Source organism: Sminthopsis crassicaudata, chromosome 6 (assembly GCF_048593235.1).
Source record: "Sminthopsis crassicaudata isolate SCR6 chromosome 6, ASM4859323v1, whole genome shotgun sequence".
Classification (NCBI taxonomy): Eukaryota; Metazoa; Chordata; class Mammalia; order Dasyuromorphia; family Dasyuridae; genus Sminthopsis; species Sminthopsis crassicaudata.
The window spans coordinates 256,612,162-256,637,261 of record NC_133622.1 but is presented as its reverse complement, the minus strand read 5'-3'; the positions used below and the strand labels follow the sequence as shown (position 1 = coordinate 256,637,261).

Below are 25,100 nucleotides of genomic sequence, written 5' to 3'. Positions count from 1 at the left end.
GTGTGAGTGTGCGTGTGTGTGAGTGTGTGTATGTGAGTGTGTGAGAGTGTGTGAGTGTGTGTGAGTGTGTGTGTATGTGAGTGTGTGAGAGTATGTGTGAGAGTGTGTGAGTGTATGTGTGTGTGTATGTGAGTGTGTGAGTGTGTGTGTGAGTGTGCGTGTGTGTGAGTGTGTGTATGTGAGTGTGTGAGAGTGTGTGAGTGTGTGTGAGTGTGTGTATGTGAGTGTGTGAGTGTGTGTGTGATGGTCCTTGAAAAATAATGACAGAAGCTCACCTCGGACTTGCCAATTCTAAGACTAGCTAGCATGCTCTAGTGCCTCTGGCTTACAAAGTGCTCACGGGCCAGAGACCTGGGCACAAGACCTGCCTCAGGGCAGGGGACTCTAGGACTCTCACTGTCCGAGCGGGAGCTGAGCTGAATTGGCCCACGCAGTTTTCTCACCAGGAATCCCGCACGCCAGTGGAATGAGAAATGAGGGAATAAAGCCTCAGGTTGTGCCAAGGGCCCTCCTCATACCACCCCCTGGGGAAGTGTGAGATTTATGACCATTTTAGTTGAGAAAACCGAGTCCGATGAACTAGCTCTCCCAGGGTCACTCAGCCAGTTACTGTCTGAGGAGGGATTCTAAGCCAACTGGTACTTCTGGTATCTGAGATTCCAGATCTGGTGCCCTGTCCATGGTCCCGTACAGTTCCCTCTGCTAAGCTGGACGCAGAGCAATGGGACCCCCTCTGACCAAAAGCAGAGCCCCTTGGAGTCAGTCCTTCTCATTTTTCACTGGCAGCAGGGAGCCCAGAGCCCGAGCCCAGAATGGTGGCTGGAACCCAGAGGGTTTGGGGGGCAGGCCCTGGGCCAAGAAGGGGCTGTAGGAGCCCCATTCCAGCAAACTTCATGTGAGAGAGTGCGGCCTTGTCTGCAGGGTGGGGCCACCAGCTCCTCTGGGTTGCTGAGCTTTCTTTCCCACCACCGCCCTGGGCAGTGAAGGTGACAGGCCTTGAAGGCTGAGGGTAGAGGCATTCGGGGGGAGTGAACAAGCAGGGGTCTGCCAGGTGATGGGAGAGCCCAGGACAGAATGCTGTTTACCACTCGTGATCCTGGGCTGCGTGCTATTGAGGACTGCTGAGCTGGTCCTTCCAGAGGCCTGGGGGCTTGTTGGAAAAGTGGCAGGGCTGGCCGAGGTTGGTGTGGAAGAGGAGCTGACGGTCCCAGTTGGCCTGGTCAGCTCGGATGATGTGCTGGGTGTCTGGAGGGAGCTTGACGAAGGCTTGGTGGTGAATACAGTGGTGGTTTCTGTTCCCCTGGTGCTCCGGTGGGTGGTCTTGGAGTGTGGTCCTGAGCGGAAATAGTCTAGCTATTACCACTGCCTCCCTGGGGCAGCCATCTACCACTCAGCTCTGAGGAAAGGGGACTCTGGGGCATTGTCTCTCTCCAGGAGGCAGGACCTGATTGGGGCAGCGGTCCTGAGCATGGAAGGCAAAGGTGAGCAGGGCAGGAACCCCCATTTATCACCCCCCGGAGCATCTCACATCTCTGGCGCAGGCTGCACCAGGCTTTGCCCCGGTCCTCAGAGGAGCCAGGACCTCTGAGCCCTACCTAGTAACACCTGGTCCCTGAGATACCTAATGGTGAAGTCATTTTGTGTCTGTCCTCGCTCTCCCAGACCTCCCCATGGCCTCCCTCCCTTTTCCCTCCCTCCTTGTCTCCCTCCCTCCCTTTTTCCTCCCTCCTTGTCTCCCTCCCTCCCTTTTTCCTCCCTCCTTGTCTCCCTCCCTCCCTTTTTCCTCCCTCCTTGTCTCCCTCCCTCCCTTTTTCCTCCCTCCCTCCTTCCTTCCTTCTCCCAGGATTGGCCTTGAAGCCCAGGCTGCCATCTCTGGTCTCTGCCCCACGCGCCCATCTCCGTGCTGGGCCTCTCCCTCTCCAGGATCCCTCCAGCCCCTCTCCTCTCTCTGATTTCCCTGTTGGTGGGCAGCGCCCCTCCCCAGGGCTCATGCAGAGAGAGCCTCCATCCGATGCCTGTAAGCCCAGGAGTTGCCATCTCCCCCCCCCGCCCCCGCCTCCCCCTGGGCCGTATGGTTACGGTGTTCTGGCAGAAATTCGGGCCATTTGGACTTTTCTGTGAGTCAGACTGACCCCCTCCCCCCTCCCCGCTCCATCATCTACACTCCTCCCTCTAATCAGGGGTTCTTTCCTCATGGACCACGGGGGTCAGCAGCAGTCTCCCTGGGCCCCGAGCCTGCCAACACCTCCCTGACAGCAGGGGCACGGGCCAGGGCTGAGCCGGGGGCCTGAGTCACCTTGACATTTAGAGGTGCTACATTCACCTGTTGTGGCCGTTGATGGAGTCGGGAGAAGTGCTTTAGCTGAAACAGAAGAGGGGGGGGGGGTCACAGAAGAGCCACGAGCCTCAGGCCTCCCTCCAGCCCCTGAGGAAGGTGGCGAGTCCTTGTCCAGCCTTTCTGAGAACAGAGGGAGCCTGCGCCCCTCAGGGCCCGCCTCCCCTTCATGCTTCTCTCTCCCCTCCCTCGACACCCTCCAGATGAAAGGGTCAAGGGACTAGCGGTCTGGGCAGGGGTAACAGTGGGGGTCTCCATGAGCCTCTGCCCAGGGCATGGAAGAGAGTGGGCACATGGGGGAGCAAAGGTGCAGAGGTGCTGGCAAAGGGCTCTGGGTTGTTTGAGGGGAGAGGAGGGGAGGAGGCGGTATCCTGGAAAGCTTCCTGGAGAAGGCTGCTCTAAGGGGAAGAACTGGGAAGAGCAGGAACTCAGAGCTGGAAACACCAGCTTGGGAAAGGTCCGGGCAGGGGAGGACGGGTGGGACAACTGATTCATTGGGGGGGCCCTCCACCTTCGCAACTTTGCTCTGACTGTTTGCTGCTGATGGCAAGTGGCCTTCATGGGCCAGACCTCTGTCTGTCCATCCTGGGGATCTGTGTCTGTGGCTAGACTTTCCAAAAGACCCCAGAGGGCCCTGAAGAAAGCCCGCCCGTAGCTCAGAGACTCAAGCCCGGGACAGCCTCGGTGGGGATCCCCCCACTCACAAATACAGGCCTGTCTGGGTAGCAAGGCTCTAAGGTTGGTGGCCTGCGGGGGGGAGGGTAGCAGCTCCTACCTCCCCTCCCCAGGACTGGTCCTGCCCCTTCGCCCTGAGCTCCCCCCAGCCATGGGGATCAAGGAGCCCTACCTGCAGGGGTGGCCCGGGGCCAAAGGAGGGGCTGAGGATGAGACCGACGCCCCAGAGGGTTAGTGGGAAAGTACTTACAGCAAGGGACACAGCGGCCCTCCTCATGGTCAAAGTACTGGTCCACAGTGCAGTTATAGCAGCCTATGGCAAAGCAGGGGATGGAAAGTGAGAGGGGCTGAGAGGGGCTGAGAGGGGTGGGGGCTCCTTTGTGGCTCTCCTGGAGGTGGGGGTGGGGCGGGCTGGAGAGCAGGGACCTGCCTCCCTGTGGCCATTGGGAATGGGCCCCAGCCTCTCTACACTGATGCAGGGAGAGGAGCAGAGGCCCTTGGGGGCCAACCCTTGAGGGCGTCTGGGCTCCTCCCCCCCTCCTGCTCCCTGGGGCCACTGTCAGGCCAAGGGCTCATGTCAAGGACAGAACTGATTCTCCGGCCCAAGTAGTGAGAGCCTCTGTGGCTGGTGCACCTGTGGGTAGTGCGAGGGACAACTCTAGTGAACTTTCCTCTCCAATCAAATGAGATCATAGCTGTAGAGTGGTGGGCCCAGTGTCCGGTATACAGCGGGTGCTACATGAATGCATGAATACACTTCCTTCCCCTTCCAACCCAGGAAATTGTGCCTGTCTGTGGTCAGGCCATCACCTTCGATGTTGACGTATTTGTTACTCTGGGGGTAGAACGGGCAGAGGCAGGGCTGGTAATGCCAGGTACAGTTGGCTTCCCTCGTGTACTCGTAGCTGCCATCTCCACTGGTGAGTTTGTGGGTGTTGAAGAAGTCACAATAGAGAGCTGAAATGCAAAGTCATCTCCCCTCAGCAGCCAGAAAACTTGCCAGCTCCCTGCTGGCAGAGGCCGGGACAAAGACCAGCCTGGGGGAGCCGACACCCCAAACACAAGCAGGTGCTCCCCGGGAGCAGACTGGGTTCACACCAAAAGGCTGGCAAAGGGCTGGCCTGGGAGGTAAAGAGGAAACCGAGGAAGCCCAGAAGGTAAAGGCACACGGGGACTGGGAAGCCCGGGACTAGCTCTGTTCTGTTTGCTCCCCCTTGAAGTAGGTGGGAGAGGGAGAGAAGAATGTAGCTCTGTGTCCAGGGGGCTTACAGGATGGGGTAAGGAGGTAATGGGGGCAGCCAGGTGGCCAGTGGCTGCAGTGCTGGCTGTGGGGTCAGAATTCACATCTGGCCTTGGCTACCACCTCACACCCATTAGATTGGCAAAGCTGACAAAAAAGGGAAAAGGACAAGAAAAAAATACTGGAGGGACTACTGGGACAATGCAGGGACATTCGTGCTTTTTAAAGTGAAACTCGGTGGCCCAGCCACTCTGGAAGGCCATTTGGAGCTGTGACCCAATCTACCCTTCGACCCAATGATATCCCTCCTAGGTCTATATCCCAAAGAGATCAAAGAAAGGACGAAAGGACCCATATGCACAAAAACATTGATGGCAGCCCCTTTTGTGACCTGGAAATTGAGGGGGACCCATCAAATGGGCAATGGCTGAACAAGCTCTGGGATATAAAGGGGATAGAATAAAGGGTAGTGAAAGGGCCAGTTTCAGAGAACCCCGAAATCTGTATGAACTGATGGAGAAGAAATATAGTAGAATGGTAACAATGTATCTAGTGACAAGATATTGTAAAGACAGAGAACCCTGGGATCTGTGTGAGCAGACAGAGGAAATGGAGGAGAATGGTAACAATGTATCTAGTGGCCCCTATAGTAAAGACAACTTTGAAAGACTAGCAACTCCACTGTACACATTGTAACCAGCTGGAGAGAGAAGTGACCGAGCATCTGAGAACCCACCCGTCTTGTTTTTTGTAGATGTCACTAACAAAGAATTTATTTGGCTTGACTATATCCATTTGTAAGGTTTTTCCCTCCTGGCTTTCTCAAAAAATGGGACGGAGAGCATTTGGAACTAAAAATAAAATAAAATTGAATTCAAAAAAACCAAACAAGTCTCAGCTGGAGTAGCTGACTGCATCTACTTCTCTTCCAGCCTCAGCTTCCTCAGCTGTAAAATGGGGCTATCCATATTGCCTTCTCTCTTTCCCCAGACCTACGAGACCACAAGAAACAAATCTTGCATGCTGGGTAAGTGCGGTTATTTGAATGATCAATTCTGGAGCAAGGGCACCGGGATGGATATGTGGGTGGAATCAGCCTGTTCATCAGGGGGGCAATGTCCGAGTTTCTCAGCCTGGTGAGAGGGCACTTAAAGGTTCTCAACTTATCCAAGGACCCGAGGAGAGAGCCTCTCGTCCACTCCTGGTCACCTTGCTGACAGAGCTATCCCAGGGCACACAGAGGGTCCCAAGTGACAGGGCTAGAATTCACGCTCAGCTTCTCTGCCCTCCTTCACACATCACTTCCTAGGACTGACCCTGCTCTTTTCCCATTCTGATGGACGTGGGGATGCCCTGGTGGGGATGCCCTGGTGGGGATCCTGAGCCCTCTCTGCTCCTTCCATATCTAGGGAGATAACCCAGGAAAGCCAGGCCCCAGTCTGAGCCCAGAGGTTCTGCGCTCATAGTCTGAGGGCTCTAGCGCTTGCTTGGGATGAGGCAGCAGAGATAGGGACCAATGGTCGGGCTTGTGAGCATCCCAGCCCATGTGACGTGAAAGGGCCCTCAGAGCCTCTGGGCCAGTCCCTGGATGCCCTCTGGAGAGGGAATTGCCCACCCGGGGCCAAGGCAAAGCTCCCCCCCCCAGCTTTGAGATCGTCTCGTTCCCAGGGCTCTCTCCCATCCAGCCTAAGCCTGCCTCCTTGCAATGGGAGCAGCCGAGAGAAGGCCCGAAGATCCAGACGCAGCGGGGCTCTTACGGCAGAAGTCTGGAGCCCTCCAGTCGACACAGACACCCACGTCCAAGCACGCCTTGGCATAGGCTGCCACCGCGTCGCACATGCACTCGCAGTCCCCTCCGGAGTCACAGCCACAGGTATCACGCACGCAGGCGTCGTAGTAAGGCATCCGGTAGACCTGCGGGCAGGGGGAAGGGGCACTTGGGTGCCTGATAACAGGCAGGGGGAAGGGGCACTTGGGTGCCTGGTGCTGGGCAGGGGGAAGGGGCACTTGGGTACCTGGTGCTGGGCAGGGGGAAGGGGCACTTGGGTGCCTGATAGCAGGCAGGGGGAAGGGGCACTTGGGTGCCTGGTGCTGGGCAGGGGGAAGGGGCCCTTGGGGGTCCTAGCACCAGGCAGGGGGGAGGTGCTTGACACTGGGCAGACAGGGCCTTTTAGCTGCTGCCAGGTTGAGATCAAGCTCCCCTAGCAAAGACCCCAAGCCAGAGGAGCCTGTGGGAAAAGACTGCTCCCTGGGGGGTCCTCCATGGAAATCGGGGCCCCCTCCCCTCTGCCAGAGCCAGGCTGGGCCTTTTCTTGCCACTTCTGCCTGGGCATCTGACTGGGTAGTTCTGGCTCGTGCCCAGGCCCCCAGGAGGGAAGGACAGTACCAAGCCCCCTCCCCTGCTTCCCACACACATGTACTCACACACGCCCAGCCCCCCCCCCCCACACACCTTGCTATGACAGGCAGAGAAAGTGTTGCTGTTGATGATGGCGCATTTCTTCTCAGCCCAGGCCTTCCGGTAGGGATTCTGGAGGCAGGGCTCCGCCACGAAGCTGATGTCGCCGCACAGGGGATTCTCCTTCCAGGAGTTCACAAACTCCAGCTCGCTGGAGGCCACGTACTTGCTGCGGGTCTCGAAGTCGTCCTTCATGTTGCCGTTGTAATTCCCGCACAAGCCGCACAGGGGGTCCTGAGGAAGGAGCCCGGGCCGGGTCAGCCGTGCCCCGCGTGTGGGCCCCCAGTCCTTCTCAGCCCTCCCCCGTGCCCTGCCCCCGGCCCGGCCTCTGCCCTCTCCTGCACTTCTGCCCACCCCACCCCCAGCTGTCCCTAAATCTGAGTGGAGGGGGGCACTGAAGGAGCTCATGTTTTCTTCTGAGATCTCCCCCCGCTACCATCCCTCCCTCCCCCACCAAGAGAAGTGAGGGGTCTCGAGCAAAAAGCGTGGGACCCATCTGAAGCCAGTGCGCTGAGCTGCATTGAATTTCTAGACTGGGGGGGTCCCAGATGAGAGAGCCCCCCTCCCCTCCTCTCCGTGATGGGGCCCCGGGCAGGGTGGGGGATGCAGGGCCTGAGCTCCCAGGCCACTACCACGGGGGCATCCGGCAGGCCTGGCAGCGGGGGCTCCCAGGGAGTGAAGGAGGGGCCCGGGCACCCGGGGCCAGGCTCACCTGGGAGTCCCGAAACACCTTGATGGAGACGCTCATGCGTTTGTTCCAGACCAGAGTCAGGCTGAACTTGCCGGGGATGAGGATGTCGAACATCAGGTGCAGAGCGTTCTTTTTCACGTGGATGCTCACCCTGGGGCTCTGCCCCGTGATGGTGTACGTGGCGTCCGACAGCACGAGGGACAGGTCCTGCCAAGGGGCAGCTCTCCTTGGGTCCCGGCCTCAGGGGGCCCAGCCGCTTGGCTGGGGGGCGCTGAGCGAAGCCCCCAGACCCGCCCTCGGCCCGGCCATCTCCCGGCCCTGTGGGCCTCAGACCTGAGACCTGGACCCTCCCACTGGGAGTTCTGGGCCTTGGCGGGGCTGGAGTGACTGGAGGGCCACTGACGCCTCACAGATTGGGACGGGGCCAAGTGGAGGAGCTTGGGAGAGGGCTGGCGCAGGGTCCCTTAGTGGTTGTAGAGGAGTCGGGGAGAGCGTCAACCAATCCGGAAAAAGGGCAGCACTCCCGGGGACAGGGGGGCTTCTGGAGACAGCTGCGTGGGGGGAGCCATGGGGCTTCTGCACTCGCTCTAGGCCCCATAGGCAGGCACAAGGGCCTGTCACCCAGGGGCAGTTTGGGCTCCAGGGCCCTGAGTTCCAAAGCAACTTGTTTTCTAAGGCCCTGTGTGTGTGTGTGGGGGGGGGGGGGGGCAAAGTCTCAGAGGGCCAGTCCTGGGCTTGTGGCCCACGAGTCTGGGGAGAAGAGACAGTTAAACTTGGTCACCTCGAGGGCCAGGTTCTGGCAGGCTTGAAGGAGACAGGGAAAGAAGTGGGAGTGGGGAAGAGGAGGGAAGGAAAAGAGGGAAGGGAGGGAGAAGAAGAAAGGAAGGGGGAGCAATGGAAGCAAAGGAAGGGAGGGAAGAGAGAGGAGGGCAATGGAGAAGAGAGGGAAGGGGACAGAAGAGGAGAAGGGCAAAAAGAGGGAGGGGAAGGAGAGGGAACCATTGAGAAAAGAGTGTGTGTGTGTGTGTGTGTGTGTGTGTGTGTGTGTGTGTGTGTGTGTGGCAGACAGAAGCAAACACAAATGCACACAGAGACACACAAAGAGACAGACAGACACACACACAACACAAGAACAAGAAAATGTCCAGAGGCCTGAGACCCCTCCCCATCCCTGCCAGGCCCCAAACCCACTCCTCACCCCAATAAAGAGTTTGATGGCCCGAGAGCAGGTGACCCCTGACTTTCCACAGATGACATTTTCTGTCACAATCTTGAAGGTGGAATCCGAATTGTTGACACTACAGCCATCCTGAGGGAGAGAAAAAGTTTGTGTAACGTGCTGGAGGCCAATGGAAAGGCTCCCCTCCTGCCAGCCAGGGCCCCGTCCGTTAGAAGTGGATGGGAGCCACAGAGCTGCCAGTCTCCTGCAGGGAGGCTGGGGCACATGTGGGGCAGGGGGTCTGGGGCACATCTAGGGCGAAGCTGCCAGTCACTGCAGGGGTGCCCTGGGCCACAGCCGCATGCCCGTTGGGGGCCGTCTCACCGTAGTCAGGACGTATTCGCAGTTGCCATCAAACACGAAGCGTTGCCCGTCAAAGGTGGTCAGGTGGCCCTCCCCGTAGAGGGCACAGGTGGAGGAGCACTTGTCCTTCTTGGCGCATTGCCATTTCCCCCTCATGCAGGTACTGGGGGGGAGCAGGAGAGAGCGGTCAGTGGGCCTGGCCTGGCTCTGGACACTTTCCTCAGGGACGGTGTCTCCTGTTCTATGGAGGAGGGCCGGAGGAGGGCTTGTGAACCCTTTGGGGCTGCCCGGGCCCTGGGAGGGAGCTGGAGCCCGAGGCCCCACAGCCCGGGCCCCCTGGATCCTGACTGGGCCACTCTGGAGTCACTTCACCTGGTGCTGGGGCAGTCTGGGGCTATCTCCTGGAGAATGGGGGACGGCCATCTAGCCAAAGGCCCTGGAGGGCGCCGTGCGGGGCCCCTCGCTGGCCGGGCCCCTCGCTGACCGGGCCCCTCGCTGACCGGGCCCCTCGCTGACCGGGCCCCTCGCTGGCCGGGCCCCTCGCTGACCTGGCCCCTTGCTGGCCGAGCCCCTCGCTGGCCCTTCCCCTCCCTAGGCCTCTCTGAGAAACAAGGAGTATGGATGAAGGAGCCACTCGGATTCCTCGCAGCCTCCAGGGTGGGAGTTCCCGCGCTGGGATAGGACACCCAGACAGCCCGGGCCAGCTTGGAGCAGGCTCCGGCCTTCCCCTCGGGGTCGGCCTCCCGCCCTCCGGCCCAAGCGAGATGATGGGGCCCGGGCCCTTCGCCACCCGCCTGCTCCACCGTCAGGCCCCGTCTGGCTCCTGAACGTCCTCCCGCCGTGCGGCCCACACGGAAGCCGGCCTCCGGGGAGGTCGAGCCGGGGCAGAAGGCCAGGGACGGATCCCCTCCCACTTCACACAGCCGTGGCGGCGGGGCGTGTCTGGCTGCCCTGTCACACGTGTTGGCCGGCGTCCCTCTGCGGCGCCCGGACCTTTCCCAGGCAGCCACAGCCACACATACAGAGACACGCACAGGGACACGAGAGACATATATGTACCAGACACACAGTTATGCCCCCCCCAGTCACCCCCCCAGACCCCCGCTCTGGAGGTGCCGATTCTCCTGCAGACGACCAGAGAGAGCCGGCCTTGCTGAGGCCCCTGCCCTCGCCGCCCCCAGACTCGTGGGGGACGACTTCCTTACCACGTCTTGCACTCTGTTTGAATCTGGGCTCCTCTGCTGTAAGAAAGGCCCCCAAACTCGCAGGGGCAGTCATCGGGAGGCACGCAGTCCCCGTTCAGGTCTTCATAGAGCCCCCCGCCACAGACGCAGCCAGACTCACATTTAGTGGGTACCTGGGGGGGGAGGGCTAATTCAGGCTAGCTCGGCCGCCCCTCGTTGCCTGGGGCCCTCCAGTGCCTCCTCGGGAAAGCGATGACTCGGCGGGCTCCAGGGTCCCTTCCGCTGCTGCTCCCTGGGCTTCCCGGGCATTCCCCAGCCCCTCCGTGGCGCCCCAGACTGGCCGTCTCCCCGCTCTCCACAGCCCCCGGTTCTCGGCCTTGCCCGGGCCTGGGGTGCGCAGCAGTCCCCCCCCTTCTTCGTCCCCGAGGCCCATGGGGGACCCCGCAAGGGTGGGGCTCCTTGAGGGGAGAAGCGGCTTTGCTTTGGGGTTCGCCGCTCTCCCAGCGGGCGGGGGCCTCCCCGTTTCTGCCCTCTCCCCGGCGGAGAACTCACACACTGGATGCCGGTGGCCAGCATCTGGCAGGTGGGAGCGCAGGCAGCGCCGTATTTGCTGTCTGAAGACTGGGAGCATGACAGGTATTTCTTGGGAGCCTTGCAGGATTCTGGAGGGGAAGACGGGAGAATGAAGGGGAGAGGAGGGGAAAGAGGAGGGGGGGAGGGGGAAGGAGGAGAGGGAGGGGAGGAGGAGGGGTGAGGGAAGGGGGGGAGGGGAGGAAGAGAGAGCTCGGACATTGCTCCCCAGCCCAGGCTGCGGGCCGTGGGGCCGTCCAGCCCAGCCGTCCCATCCCCGCTTACCTGAGGGATCGGAAGGTTTGCCCGTACAGCTGAGATTCCCGTTGACACAGTAGCTGCAACAGAGGAGAAGGCAGAGTTCAGAGTGGCCCCTGGGGGGGCAGCCTTTTGATCCCCACAGCGTTTCTGAGGACTGGAGTTTGCAGTGGCCCAAAGCAGGAGTCAAACCCCGAGCCCCTGCTTCCGGGGGCGCTGCCCATATCCCCAGATGAGCCACCTTCCTGCCTCAAACTCCTGTTCCCCAGGGCTGGGAAGGGGGGCTGGGAGGCGGCTCCTCTCCCGTTTCTGGGGCTGTCACCGCCCTCTTTCCAGGCAGACGCCGGCAAAACACTTGTGGATGGGGAAGAGAAGGGGGAAATGTGTCAGCCGAGGAGCTGAGGGCGAGGGGAAAGTGTGGACTGAGCTGGGGTGATCATGGAGCACCTCTGTGCGTGTGTGTGTGTGTGTGTGTGTGAGAGTGTGTGTGTGTGTGTCTGTGTGTGTGTGAGAGTGTGTGTGTGTGTGTCTGTGAGTGTGTGAGAGTGTGTGTGTGTGTGTCTGTGAGTGTGTGAGAGTGTGTGTGTGTGTGTGAGTGTGTGTATGTGTGAGTGCGTGTGTGAGAGTATGTGTGTGCGTGTGTGTGTGAGAGTGTGTGTGTGTGTGAGTGTGTGTATGTGTGAGTGCGTGTGTGAGAGTATGTGTGTGTCTGTGAGTGTGTGAGAGTGTGTGTGTGTGAGTGTGTGTATGTGTGAGTGCGTGTGTGAGAGTATGTGTGTGTCTGTGAGTGTGTGAGAGTGTGTATGTGTGTGCGTGTGTGTGTGAGTGTGTGTGTGAGAGTATGTGTGTGTATGTGTGTGCGTGTGTGTGTGTATGTGTGAGTGTGTGTGTGAGAGTATGTGTGTGTGTGTGTGTGAGAGTGTGTGTGTGTGAGAGTATGTGTGTGTGTATGTGTGTGCGTGTGTGTGTGAGAGTATGTGTGTGTGTATGTGTGTGTATGTGTGTTAGCGTCTTGTAGACTGTGTGATGTGTGTGTTGATGTGTGTAGTGTGTGTCTGTGAGAGAGCTCTGCTTCTGAGCTGGAGAACAGTAAGTTTCCTGCCCAGCCCAAGCTCTGTTCTACTGCCCTGGTTCTGGCTTGATTGGCACCGGCCTAGCCAATGGGAGGCTGAGCTGTCCCCTTGGGCCGGCCATAGCTTCATGTTGGAACTGTGGACAAATCACTGACCTCATGCCTCAGTTTCCCCATCTGTAAAGTGGGGAGAAACCCTCCTCCCCTGGGCCTCGGATGCTCAGAGAGCAAGCCTCCCACAGCTCTGTGGAGCTCACCAGGGAATTCCACGGATGATGGTGGACTGGTCGGCCAGAATAAACTTCCGGTCTTCCAGGAAGCAGGGGCACCGGGACTGGCGGACACATTCACCTTTGTGGTCCAGGTAGGTCCCTTCGGGGCAGTTGCAGCCATCCACGGGGATGTCACTGGGGTGGCATTCGAGGCTGCGGTCGGCCAGGGACAGGCAGGTGCGGTCACAGGCCTGGCTCTCGTAACTGAAGGTCTGGTTTCCAGAGCAGGAGATGGCTGCGAGCACAGACCAGGAGGAATTACTTTTTGTGCCCGTCCCAGAGCCCCTCAGGGCCACTGGCAGGGAGGCTGCTGGGTCCCGTTTCTGGAGCTGCCCGGGGTTTCCCTGAGCCCGCGAGGTGCCGAGGGCGGGCCCTGGCCCTCCCCTGGACGAGGGGGCCCCTGGGGGCCACGTACTGCAGTTGTCCACGGCGCTCCTCCAGTTGGTCAGGACGAGCCCCATGGAGGCGCACATGCGGGCGTAGGAGCCCAGAGCCGAGCAGATGTAGGGGAAGGTCTCCTCGTAGTTGCAGGCCTGGTAGACGCACCTCTGGGAGCAGGAGGGAAGAGTGGGAGGAGTCAGGGGGCCGCAGAGGGGGAGGGAAGGCTCTGCAGAGCTTCGGGCGCTTTCTGGGACAGTGTGGACACACCTAGGAGGGGGCAGCCCGGCTCTGTGGCTTCTGCCCGGCCAGCACGGGGACCGGTCATGGAATAAAGCCCCGGGGAGCCGGGCCCAGGCTCAGGGCGAGGGCTCCCGGACCTTCTCCCTCGTCCCTCGCTTTTCCTGCTCACATCTTGGCCATTTTTAAGCATAAACCTCCTGAGGAAAAACATCCCATGTCCCCTCCCCCTCCCCACCCCCCTGGAGAAAGAAGGAAAGAGAAATGGGACCCTTGTGACAAATGTGTGTCTGGCTCTATGGCCCCAGGTGGGGGCTTGTGGGCAGAGATCCTGGAGGGGTCTGCCATTTTCTTCTTCAGCTCATTTTGCAGATGAAGAAACTGAGGCAAGCAGGTTAAATGACCTTCCCCGGGGGCTGCTCCCGAACTCTTTGAGGCTGGATTTGAACGCAAAGCCAACGCCACTGTGGTCCTGGCTGCGGCCTACACTGTGAAAGGGGCTCGCTGCCGGGCTCGGGGCCATAGAGCAACAGTCCCGGGAAAGCCATTGAGGCAGCTGGTGGGGAGTTCGAGTCCTGCCTCAGACGCAGTAAGGGCCTGGCCCTCTGAAACTCACTTAACCAATATCTGCCTCGATTTTTTTCACCTGTACAATTGTAAGGGGCCTTTAAATGGGTGCCACAGTGCATCGGGAGACTGAGGCCCAGAAGTAATTTCTGTGGATATTAGGACTGCCCTTGGGCGGGATCCTGGCCATATTGAGATAGCTTCGTAATGGGTGACTCTCTCGCTGATTGGCTGTGTGTGTGACCTCACAGGCCCTATGTAAGCCCACTGCAGGCAGCAGGCGGTCTCTTTGACCTGGCGTTCTTCACCTTGGCTTCCTAGCCTGAGTGGCCAAGCCAAGATGGATAGCCAAAAGAAGTAAGGAGTTTGGTAGTGAACATGTGGGTCTTCTGACCAGGTGTTCACTCGGGAACCAACAAGTCAGGGCATCAGTCTGGGCATTATGTGAGTAGGTATAATAAAGGCTTTTAAGATTACACGTGGCTGTCCTTGAGTGCGCTACCGGTTATTAAGCTAGTAATTGTAACTGCCAGGAGAGCCCGTTACATACAATGGGAATAATACTAGCACCTGCCCCTGAAGGGCTATTGTGTGGATTAAATGAAATGTTTGTAAAGGGCCTGGTACAGAGCCTGGCACAGGTAGGGACTATAGGGATGCCCAGGGAGGGACAGCAGGGAGCAGCGGTCCTGCTGCTCCTCAGCCAGGAGGGAGGCCTTTGATCTTCTCATGAGCCTCAGTGTTCTTATCTATGAAATGGAGTTAGTCATCCTGGTGTGCTCCTGTGTGCACGCATGGCTGTTGTGTGTGAGCGTGCATGTGTGCTTTGTAGTGCGTGGTGTGCACATCGCATGCTTGTGTCCATTGCACGCCCGCCGTGATGCCGCACACGTGCAGTGTGTGTGTGTGTGTGTGTGTGTGTGTGTGTGTGTGTGTGCAGCCCACGTGGGGTAGATCTGTTGCAGTGCATGTGAATGCACGTCTGCGCGTGTGCACTGCAGGGGCCCGCTACCTTGTAAAAGGGCGCTGGGTTGACCACGGCGTGACAGGCCTCGAATACCGTCCCTTTCTTCACCAGCACGGAGCAGTGAGACTCTGCACACACCTCTGGGGGAGGGCAAGCAGGGAGGGCCCGGTCAGGCCGGATGAGGGGGGGTATGGCCCCCCCCTGTGTTCCAAGGGGTGACGAGGGCCTGGCTGGGCCGATGGTCCTGGGCCCGTGGGGGGAAGCTGGGGGTAGAGCTGGCCCGGGGATGGCTGGGGGGAGTTCCAGGGGTAGGGGTTCCAGGGGAGAACGGACTGGGGGCCGAAGGAGGCCAGGAATCCAAAGGCTCCGACCTCTCTGGGGATCTTTGGCAGAGGCCGGGGTGCCAGCCTGAGGACAGAGGCAGGAGGAGGGGCCGCAGCCCTGCCCAGCAGAGGCGCCTCTCCCCCCCAAGCCCCGGGTGGCCCAGAGGCTGCTCCTGTGCTACAGGGTCACCTGCCCTGGCTCTGCAGGCCCAAGGTGGCCCCAGGGGCAGCCCTGGCAGGGTCCCAGGCTCCGGGCCTTGCTGAGACACTCACTGTTGAGCTGGCTCATGGAGCAGGGGTCGGTCTCGCGCTCCAGTGCGCTGGGGCAGTTTCCCGACCTCCAGGAGTCCACAAAGAGGGAGGCTGTGCCCTCGATGATGTTCATGCTGGTCAGGAAGTCGTCTGTCGTGTCTCCGTTGTAGTTCCCGCAGAGTCCTAGAGACAAGGGCAGCCCGGCCGCTAGGATGGCAGCTGCCCTCTGCCCGCCTGTCTCTCTCCATCCCTCGGAACTCCCGCTCACGGGGCAGAAGCCCAAGCTCTTCCCCCCCTTCCCCCCTCCCCGCTTGACCATGGCCCCTCCAGCGTGTGGCCTCTGCCCCAAGGGGGAGTTCACTCCCTGCGCTTTCCCATGTGTCCGATGGCAGTTTTCCCTTCTGGAGCCTCTCCTTGTCCCGCTCTCTGAGCCCGGAACCTCGTCCGCCCGAGCTCTCTCTCCCAAGCCGCCCAGCCTCTCCCTCTCCCTGTCTTTGCTCAGCAGCCCGAGCTGGACCACACAGGCCCCTCCTCAGGCGCTCAGAGGTCGCCAACCTCTGGGTTTTGAAGCGGCCGACGGGACCCGGCCTGGGGCCGGCTGGGGGGTGACCGGCCTCATCCACTGGGGGAAGTCTCTGGGCAGACCTGAGTCCCTTAGGCTTGGTGCCCGCAGGGGCGCTAGAACTTCAGGAGTGGGGAGCGGGCGGCCCCGGTTTTTTGTCCGCAAGGCTGAGCCCGCCCTGTCCCCCACTGGCCCCTTGGGGCTCTGGCTCCAGGCTGGCCAGTGGGAGGGCCCTGCCTCTGGTGATCACCAGCTAGGTGACTGGGCCTCTGGGTAAGTCAAGGCAGTGCATCCAGAGGACCAAGCAGAGGTCTCCGCTGCACTCCCACCCGGCTCCGGCGCCCGGTGGGACACTCACCGCGCGTGTTGCCTTTGAACTGGAGGCCGACTTTCACGTAAACCTGGAACACGGGCCGCAGCTGCACCACGAGCTCCAGCCCGAAGAGCGTGGACATCTGCAGGTGGGTGGAGGTCTGCCTGAAGATTGTGATGTCACCTACAAGGCGATCGACTCAGGCTGGGCCCGGGCCCCCCGGCCCCCCCCAGCCCTTCCTCCCGGCGGCTGCTTGGCTGTTTGGGAGGGGTTGTGTCGGTCCCGGAGCTACGTGCACGGAGGCAGAACTGGGGGCGCCCCATTGCCCGCGCCGTGGCAGGCTGGCGAGGTGTCACCCGCAGCCCACGCCCTGGGGCCTCAACCCTGGCTGGGGGACCGAACCTCCCTGAGAGCCTGGCTCCCTAAGCCGGGCCCTCACCTGCCAGGCAGGGGAGAGAGGCTCCAGGCTGGGCCCTGAGGGCAAGGTCTCCCTGAGCCCAGGCTCCTCTTCCCACAGAGACTCAGTGATCAGGAAGGGGCCCCACGGCTGGGAGGGGCACCGGGCTCAGAATGCCCTGCATGCTGGGCAGGGGAAGCCGGGGCGCCCGCAGGGCCTCGGGGCAGGGGTGGGAAGGGGCTATGTCCACGGGGAGAACGTCACCTGTTTGGTACGGCAGCCACTTGACGTCGCCATCATCTGTGAGGAGCTCCTCTTGAGAAATCACGATCTTGTCCTGGGGGGAGGGGGAGGGAGGAGGGGGGCAGGAGGAAATGGGTGAGGGGGGGTGACGGGGGCGTACACTCAGAGGAACTGGCCAGACCAGAGGAGGGTGAGGCGAGAATTCCGCCCCGTCCCCCAGAAGCTTTGGGATCCTCGGCCGCTGTCCTGCAGGCCCTGGGAGCGCGTGCTCCTGCTTTCTCCTGTTCCCCTCCTGGGGGCTCTGGGTCTGCCCGTCTCTCTCCTCCCTACACCTCGTTCTCTCTCTCTCTGGGTCTCAGATTATTTCTCTTTCTTTACTTTCTGTCCGTCTCTACTTCTCTCTGTCTCTCTTGCTTTTTCTGTCTCTGTCTCCACCTTTCTCTTTGTTTCAGTCTTGTCTCTCTGTCTCTCTGTCTCTCTCTGTGTCTCTCTCTGTCTCTGTCTCTTTCACACACCCACTCCCTCACTTTTATATGCTGACCTCCTTCCCTGAGCCTAAGTGAGGGGCACACTCAGACTAGGAGGGTCTCGGGCAGAAGCAGTTGTTTTCCTTGTTGGTTCCCACCCCGGCACCAGCTCACATGTCCGGAAGGGGTCGGGGGGACACTGTCGGAGACCCCTCGCCCCACCTCAGGGCTGCCTCCGGCGGGGGGGAAGCTTTCCCAGAGAGAGCCCCGCACCCCCCAGCGGCGCCGGCTCTGCCCCATGCCCGGGCTTACCTTGGTCGACGTGTAGATGACGGCCACGAGTGCGGTTTCTGAGTGAGAGTAGCCCGTCTTGTCGTACACGGCCATGAGAGTTCCGTTGTTGGGCAGGCTCGGGCTCTGGGGCAGGCGGGTGAACGAGATGATGTTTGGGTGCCGAGGAAGCCCGGGCTGGCCCGCCCCCTCCCACAGGAGCACAGACTCCCTCCTCCCCCGGCTCGAGGGGCAGGGGCAGGTGCTGAGGGCTCCCTGGCGGGGGCCCCGGGCCTACCTTGACCAGGATGTAGGTGCAGGTCCCGTGGAAGCGGTACGGCCGGGAGTCAAAGGTGGTGATGAAGGACCCTCCTTCCAGGGAGCACCTGCCCGGACAGGGCAGCTCCGAGCAGACCCACTGGCCCGAGGCGCACCGACTGTCAAGCACACAGCTCTGGTGAGGGTCTCCGGGGCTGCCGTCTGGACTGGGACGGTCTGAGAAGCCTCCAGTGCCCAGAGATGTGCCCCGCTCTGGGCGGTGCATGGGTGTGGGGGAGGGCAGGGCTCCCTATTGCTGACGGTCTAGGCTGGTCCTGAACCAGGTCCCCCAGGTTGGAGGACAGCCCGCTCCCCGGTATCCCTCCAAGGCCCCTTGGTCATCCCCGGGAGCCAAGACTATTGGGTGGGCCCTTGGGGCCCCCGGGTGGTCCCCAGACTCCTGGGCTAACAGGGTCCAGTCCGGGCCTGACCCAGAGCCTCCTGTATCTATGGAGAGAGCGCCAGCAGGAGGTTCTTGCCCTGCCAGCAGCTGCCCAAGTGCACTGTGCTCCGTGGCTGCCTCCAACCTCCGGGGCCCCCAGATTCCGCCTCCTCAGGGACCTACCAGGTCCTGCAAGCGGCTTTCATGACTTCTCCCGGGGCGTAGGTGACTCTGTTAAGTGTGCAGGGACACTGCTCGATGGGCACACAGCTGTGGCTCCCGGAGATGTCATCGAGCACCGTGCCTGGGGTGACATGCAAGCAAAGGCTGAAAGGAACCCTGGGTGGGGAAGATTCTCCCTGGCCCACTGGGGGCTCTGCAGAGATGGAGCTCTCAGGCTTTGTTTTCCCTCACCTTGCTGGGGATTGAAAGTGGGTGCTCTGGGGGGGCTGAGACTCAGGGGGAGGGCTGAGATGCAGAGGAAGCCTTCCCTCTCCCCAAGCAGGCTACTTCTCCATAGCAGGATGATGTGGAGGGACACCCTGACTGGCCATCTTCTCATTTCTTCCCGCCAGCTCCCCCCATTTCCCTCAGGGACTTTGGGCCTCGGTTTACCTTCAGGACAGAAGCAGCCAAAGGTACAGAAGCTGGGGCAGCTGTGTGCTGGGTTGGAGCACGTCTTCCTGCAGGGCGTCCCGCACTCCTTGTATATCTGGTTGGCAGGACACTTCTCCAGCGCTATAGCCACGTGCGGGGAGAGGCCCACAGTGAGCAGGGGCCCACAGTGAGGAGGGGCCCAGCTGATAGGCCAGCCCTCTCCCTTTCTGCTAGCTTGGAGCTTGTACTTGGACTGTAAACCCCTGGGGCACATATCCACCTCCCCAGACCCGGCAGGCCCAGGATGCTGCTCACAGGCAATGGGTAAGTGGGTGTGGGACTTCTCCCTCAGCTCTAGACCAAGAGGTGCCCCCAGGTAGCCCCGGCAGGAGGCTTGGGCCAGGGCCCAGCAGCCCCTGCTGAAAGGAAATCCCCAGCAGGGGAAAGCCGAGGAGCTCAGGGTTTCCATGGGGAGAAGGTTCTCCTGAGGCTTTGTCTGGGGCTCTGCCACCCTCCGGACTCCGAGCTCAGAGATCCTCCCTCTCACTCATCTGTCTACAAAGTGCTTTCCTCGGAGGAACAATTGTGGTTTTCTCGGATGAGGGAACAGTTTCAGAGAGAAATGACTGTAGACCATATGGCTAGGGAAGCCTCTCCTCCTGTGTGCCACAGACTCCATCCCAAGCCCCCGGGCTCCTGGCTGACTCCCAAACCCCTCCATCTGTCACCTCTGGGCATTCTGTCTGTGTCCAGTGCCTGGGATGCCCTCCCTCCTCATTTTTACCTCCAGGCATTTTCTCTGTCTATTCCTCATGCCTGGGGTCTATCCTCATTTCCCCCTCTGGCTCATTTGGGATCCCAGATAAAATCCCTCTTCTCCAAGAAAACTTTCTTGCCCCCCCCCATGTGAGTGCTTCCCTTCCCTTCTCTCCATCATCTCATTTTCCTGCCTTACAGCTGTGAATCCTGGAAGGAGGGCTTGTCTTTGGCCTTTCTTTGTGCCCTTAGCTCTTAGCACAGGGCCTAGCACATAGTAGGTACTTTATCAGGGTTTTTTGCCTCTCTGAGTTCCGAATTCCTGATTCAGTCTGGTGTCATGGAAAGATCACTAGACCTGGATTCAGAGGAAGCCTGATTTTATTCATTGCTCTTGCCACTTCCTTTGTGAGCTTTGTTAAATGACCGAGCCTCCTGGTTGGGCCTCAGTTTCCTCCTCTGTCAAAAGAGGGGGTCAGACTCAACGATCTTGAGACATCAGCTCCAATGCCCCAATATCCTTCGCTGAAGGCCTTCTATTCTGGGTAGGTGTCCTAGGCCCCCTTAGGGCTGAGCCTGCCCTTAAAAAGGAGCAGGGTTTACATGCCAGGACGCCTGCACAGAGGAACTACTTAATGAATGTTGAATTGAGTTGGAAATGGAATTGGGCAGGTTCCCTAGAAGGGCCACTTCGGCTTTGAGACAGAAAAAGGCAGTGGCAAGCTCACTTTTTAGGGGCTGAAGAGATGTCTTTGGGGACCCAGCATTTCCTCAGACCCTCAAGTTTGGATGAAGGCTGCAATCTTAGGTGGCCCTGGGGTGGGGTGGGGGGGAGACTCTAGTCCCAGGAGGCCCAGGGGTGGAGCAGATTTCTAGGGGCTCCTGTGCTCCTGCCACTCTACTGAACAGGTCAGGGGAGCCCCTAACTCTTCCGTTTCGGGCACTCACAGCAGAAGTTGGGCCTCCTCCAGTTGGTGACCTGCTGGCCGCTCATGGAACACTGGCGGGAGTACTCGGACAGTGTGTGGCAGCTGCAGTTGGGCATGGCCGGCTCCGGGCAGGCCTGCAGGTCCGTCTGGCAGCGGGCAGCAAAGGTACCCTTGGACACGTTGCAGTTGGGGCCCACCTGGGTCAACAGCTGGAGACACAGCTGGGTCTGTGCAGGGGAGGGTCACAGCTGGTGTCAGAGGTGAATCTGGTCCTCTGGCCCAGGGTGTGCTTGTGAGTGTGTGAGTGTGTGTGTGTCAGAGTGTGACAGTGAGTGTGTGAGAGGCACATGGGCGTGTGGGCGGTCCCCTTCCCCGCCCCCCACCCAGGAGCAGCGCCAGCCTCCCCCGTACGTAGTTTCTGGGCGTGCTTTTGGCGGTGGGCAGCTCCTCGTAGGCACAGATCTCCGTGGGATCATCCAGCTTCTGCAGGGCGGCATATTCGAACGCTTCCAGAAACTTGCCTGGCAGGGAGGGGCGGAGCGTGTGGGCGCCAGAGCTCGCTGCCAGCCCCTTGGGTCGGGGGCACCCTGGACTGCCCGCTTCCCAGCCGACCTCCCCCGGGGACAGTCTAGCTCAGTGACCATTGGCTGGCTGCGCCCAGACTGGCCCCAGAGGCTTCCTCCCACTCTAGCTCTAACGGGAAACTGAGGCGTGGCCCCTGAGCTGCTCCAAGCACCAAGAGCCTCCCCTTCTCCCGGCTGTGATGGGGGGAGGGGAGAGGGGGAGGGGAGGCAGGGAGGGGAAGGGCCCGGCTCCCTCACCTTCGCTCTGGAACTCATTGTTTTCTTCTCCGTCGAAGTTCCCGCACAGTCCGCACGTCTTTTTCATGTACTTCGCCTCGACCATGACCTGGAGAGGAGAGCCTGGTGGTGAGCGCCGAGCTGGGGGCCTCCGGGGGGCTCCCCGGCCCCCCGCCCCGACCGGCTCTCACCAGGAGGTAGTCGTCGCCATTCCATATCACCACCAGCTCCATCTCCAGGAGCTTTGCCACCAGCCGCACGCTCTGGCCGAAGGGCGCGATCTGGAGCCCGTTGCCTGTGTAGGGCAGGCTGACCACCCTGGAAGAGAGCAGCCCTCAGGCCCCGCCCACAGCCCCTCCCAGGGCCCCGCCCTCTCCCCCCCTGTTGCCTAGCAGCGAGCCAGCGCTGGAAATGGTCTGGTGAAAGGGGGAGCGGGGCTGGTGACCCTTCCGCTAGTGACCAGCGGGCAGTCAATTGCCCCCAGTGGGCCCCCGGGCGGCTTCCCTTCCCCCGGCCCCCGCTTTCCTCCTCTCCCGGCTCCGCGGCCCCCCAGGAGGCTGAGTCCCCGCCCGGCAGAGCTCACCCCACATCCTTGACGGAGATGGCCGAGCCCTCCACGGTGACGCAGGAGGGCCCCACCTCAATGATGATCCTGGCGATCTTCTTGCTGGGGCCCCTGCGCAGCTGGATGTCGAAGTCGGGGGACGCGTCATCGCAGACGGCCGCGAAGATGTAGTTGCACGTCCCCCCAAAATCGTAGAGGTATTTGTCAAAGGTGGAGATGTGTCCTCCCCCCCACGTCGAGCACCAGCCTCTGTCTGGGGCTGGGGAGGAAGAGCAAGTCAGGGATCATGGGGCGCCCGGACAAGGGGGGAGAGCCTGGTGACCGGCAGGGGCCAGCGCAGGACGCCCTCCGCCGTCTCTCTGCCTCTCCCTGAACGCATCCAGGGCCAGGGAGCGCCCCCCCCCAGGCAGTCGGCCTGTATTGTGAGCCAGACTTCCCGGAGCCAGTTTGCCCTGGTGACTTAGGCCTTTTGGCGGGGGTCCTGGTCCTGCCCCCTGCCCTCCCAGGATGGGTCTGTCCCTGGATCTTTCTGGGCCACAACCCTTCACACCCACAGACAGGGGGCTTTCCCCGCCCTCTTTTCCAGATGCTCAGTCTCTCCGTCTCACCAGCGGTCCGGCCTTGGCACCCGTCCCAGAGGGCCAGGGGCCCACAGCGGGACCTCATCTGCCCCGGCCGGGGAGCCAGAGCTCTCCGCCAGTGCCTCAGACACTGCCCCCCACCCTGCTGATGCCAGCTGGACTAAGCCCCTCTTACAATTCATGTCTCCTTTGACCAGAGGAGAACCTGAACTGGGAGCCTTTTTTTGCCTGGGGGGCCTTGGAGGCTGGCAGCACCCGCCTGAATGGGTGAGTCTATCCTGCCAGGGAGCATGAAGCGGCTCGCCAGGCTGGCCTGGGGCGGGAGGAAGCAGATGGGTCAGTCTCCTGGGCTCTCCTGGCAAGGTTGGGGGCTTGGAGAAGCGCGGGGTCAGGCTGGCCTGGCCCCCTTCCCCTATCTTCTGGGCCGTCTCCCTTTCCAGGACGCCCACCCCGATGCTGGGCAGGGGCTGCCCTCCCCCCCTGGGCCAAGCTCTTACTTACTGGGAGGCGAGTCTTCTTCCTCTTCCCTGGCCAAGGATGCTGCAGCTCCAAGGCCTAGAGGGCAGAATGAGCCATTCAGAGCCCTGGAGAGTGTGCCCACCTAGTCCCCTCCCTCCTGGCCTTCCTCCTAGTCTCCCTTCTGCCCTTCTCAGCTTCCTCTCACAGGGTTTCCCAGGGAAGAGCTCAGGGGTGCCCAGCACCCAGCCTCCCTCAAGACTCTGACCCTTCCTCAGATCCTTTTGGGCTCCCGTGCTCTCCTGTCTGGACACATGTGGCCCTTGTGGGGGAGTTAAGGGGCCTCTCTGTCCCGATTCTCCCAAGACAAGCCCTGGGGCAGCAGGCTGGCCGGGGCTTGGGGCCCCCCAGGCTGCCCTCCCCTTGTGTTCGGGATGGAGAGGGCCTTACCTGGGGTGGTCGAAGCCCCTGTCTCGCCACCTGGGAAGAAAGAAACCAGGTAGGGAAATGAGTCTGCGTGTGCCTGGATGTGTCTGTGGATAGGTGGGGCCCCCGCTGCCTAGCCCTTACTGCAGGGGGCAGGGGATGGGCACAGCAGGGAGCTATGGGCACCCGAGTTGGAGTCGGGGGGGCCCTGGGCCCACTCCTGGCACAGATATGGCTTTCTGGCTGGGGGGCAATGCCAGACTCCTGCTGAGTCTCAGAGTTCCTTTTTGCTAAATGGGGGCAATGCCACGTCCCATGGCAGGCTGTGCTGTGAGAAACGCACTTAGCAAACCTCGAGTCAGTGGAGAAACTAGAGCTTTGGCCCAGCTTGGCTGGGGCAGGAGGCAGAGGCCCGGATTGGCTCGGGCAGCTTCTCTCAGCCCAGGCCTCCCTGGGGAGCCTTGGGTTGAGGTCATAGGGCCAGGAGTCACTCACCCAACATCAGTGCCCTCTTCTCTCTCTGGCGTAGTTTGTTGGCAAAATAATTGTCCTCCAGGCCTGTCCAGGGGAGAAGGTGCCATCCATCAAGCACTCGGCCCATCCCTCCCATTGTTCATGCCCCATGTATTAAGTGCCTGTGCCAGGCACAGTGCCCACCCTTGGGGAGCTCACAGTCTAGAAGGGGATGACCTATGATAGCAATGATGAGAGGCAAGTCTGAGGCTCTGTGGAGCATCCCAGAAGGCCTTCCTCCCTGATGTGGCCCATGATGACAGAGCCAGGGGCCGACCCAGGGGCCAAGGGGCAGAGCTGCAAAGGGCAGAACTTGCTGAATACCTTCCTTGGGGGGCATTGGAGCTGGAGGGAGGGTCAGGGTTTGGCAGCAGCAGGGACAGCAGTGGGGCCACGCCAGGCCCTAGGACAATGGGCTGACCTCCTGACCCCCCAGGGGTGGCAGCTGGAATGTGGGAAGCGAATAGGAGCTGGATCTGGAATGGCAGCAGCCCTGGAAAGGTCCCAGTGTTGGGCAGAAATTCCTACTTTCCTCAGTGGGCAAAGGGAACCAATGGAGATCTTTGAACAGAAGAGGTCAAGGGACAAGGTGATTCAGCAACATGCAAAGTGGGAAGGCCAGGATGGAGAGAAGAGAGAGAATGGGAGAGGAGGGGGAGTCAGGGCAACAGCCCCTGCAGGCGGGATGGCCAGGGCCGGCTCAGGGTGATAAGAGTGGGCAACACCTTTGGCTGTGGCAGGTCACCCTGTCTGGTCCACTCCTTGCCCTTTGCCACTCTGACAACCCTGGCAGACCTGCGGCGGGTGCCAACAGAGCCCAGGTCCATTCCTAGAAGCCAGGAGGGTCAGGGGGCAGAGGTGAGTCAGATGGGCCAGTCCCAGCCTGAGATCTGCCCAGAGTGAGAAGGGCAGAGAAGGACAGAGAACTCAGCCTGGGCACTATCAATGTCCAGGCCAGACCCAGGGGCACAAAGAAGGGGTGCTGGCCCTCAGCCAGGGCTGGCTTTGGGCATGCCCAGCTCCAGGCTGCCATGCAAAGTGTATAGACTTGAGGAGGCCAGATGAGAAAAGGCTAGCACAGGGGCAGCAATGGCAGGGGAGGGCAGCCCTGATGCCCTTCCTTCCAATGGGAGTGCTTGGCATGGGCACGGATCAGAGCTAAGAAGAGGGCCTTGGGATTGGGGGGAGCCTCCTGCCCTGCCTGCTTCCTACTGGCATCCTGTTTGAGTTTAGAATACCAGCCTAGGCCGGGGGGCTAAATAGCAGCAGGGACTTCTGGGAGAAGGCCCAAGTCCAGGTCTGCTCTAAAGTACTGAGAGGAGAGTGATGGGTCCCGATGCTGGCAGAAGGGGCAGCATATGCCCGATGGTGGGGGGCAGGTGATGTATATGCACATAGTAAATACATTCACACAACACAACACAGATGTGTCTACATGTGTACAATGCACACACATGTATATGCACACAGCACAACTTAACATGTTGTTGCACAAGTCAATATGCTCACACTGCATACATA

General features: G+C 60.7%; 1 protein-coding gene across 1 annotated transcript in view; it reads right to left on the bottom strand.

The window, feature by feature from the left end:
- MUC6 (mucin 6, oligomeric mucus/gel-forming) overlaps nt 1-25,100 on the bottom strand; it is a 72,993-nt gene that overhangs the window by 30,202 nt on the left and 17,691 nt on the right. Inside the window, exons 2-31 of the mRNA XM_074273574.1 lie at nt 23,562-23,624; nt 23,091-23,120; nt 22,686-22,739; nt 21,622-21,862; nt 21,230-21,356; nt 21,060-21,147; nt 20,650-20,759; nt 20,258-20,465; nt 18,572-18,694; nt 18,140-18,260; nt 17,555-17,693; nt 17,299-17,403; nt 16,541-16,613; nt 15,925-16,062; nt 15,026-15,187; nt 14,475-14,569; nt 12,693-12,825; nt 12,263-12,512; nt 10,961-11,013; nt 10,658-10,767; nt 10,127-10,278; nt 8,943-9,084; nt 8,598-8,708; nt 7,421-7,606; nt 6,703-6,942; nt 6,008-6,164; nt 3,821-3,967; nt 3,261-3,323; nt 2,297-2,362; nt 1,086-1,334 (exon numbers count right to left, since the gene is read on the bottom strand). Coding sequence (XP_074129675.1) covers nt 1,086-1,334; nt 2,297-2,362; nt 3,261-3,323; nt 3,821-3,967; nt 6,008-6,164; nt 6,703-6,942; nt 7,421-7,606; nt 8,598-8,708; nt 8,943-9,084; nt 10,127-10,278; nt 10,658-10,767; nt 10,961-11,013; nt 12,263-12,512; nt 12,693-12,825; nt 14,475-14,569; nt 15,026-15,187; nt 15,925-16,062; nt 16,541-16,613; nt 17,299-17,403; nt 17,555-17,693; nt 18,140-18,260; nt 18,572-18,694; nt 20,258-20,465; nt 20,650-20,759; nt 21,060-21,147; nt 21,230-21,356; nt 21,622-21,862; nt 22,686-22,739; nt 23,091-23,120; nt 23,562-23,624 — 3,936 coding nt within the window. The remainder of the gene's footprint in view (nt 1-1,085; nt 1,335-2,296; nt 2,363-3,260; nt 3,324-3,820; nt 3,968-6,007; nt 6,165-6,702; nt 6,943-7,420; nt 7,607-8,597; nt 8,709-8,942; nt 9,085-10,126; nt 10,279-10,657; nt 10,768-10,960; nt 11,014-12,262; nt 12,513-12,692; nt 12,826-14,474; nt 14,570-15,025; nt 15,188-15,924; nt 16,063-16,540; nt 16,614-17,298; nt 17,404-17,554; nt 17,694-18,139; nt 18,261-18,571; nt 18,695-20,257; nt 20,466-20,649; nt 20,760-21,059; nt 21,148-21,229; nt 21,357-21,621; nt 21,863-22,685; nt 22,740-23,090; nt 23,121-23,561; nt 23,625-25,100) is intronic.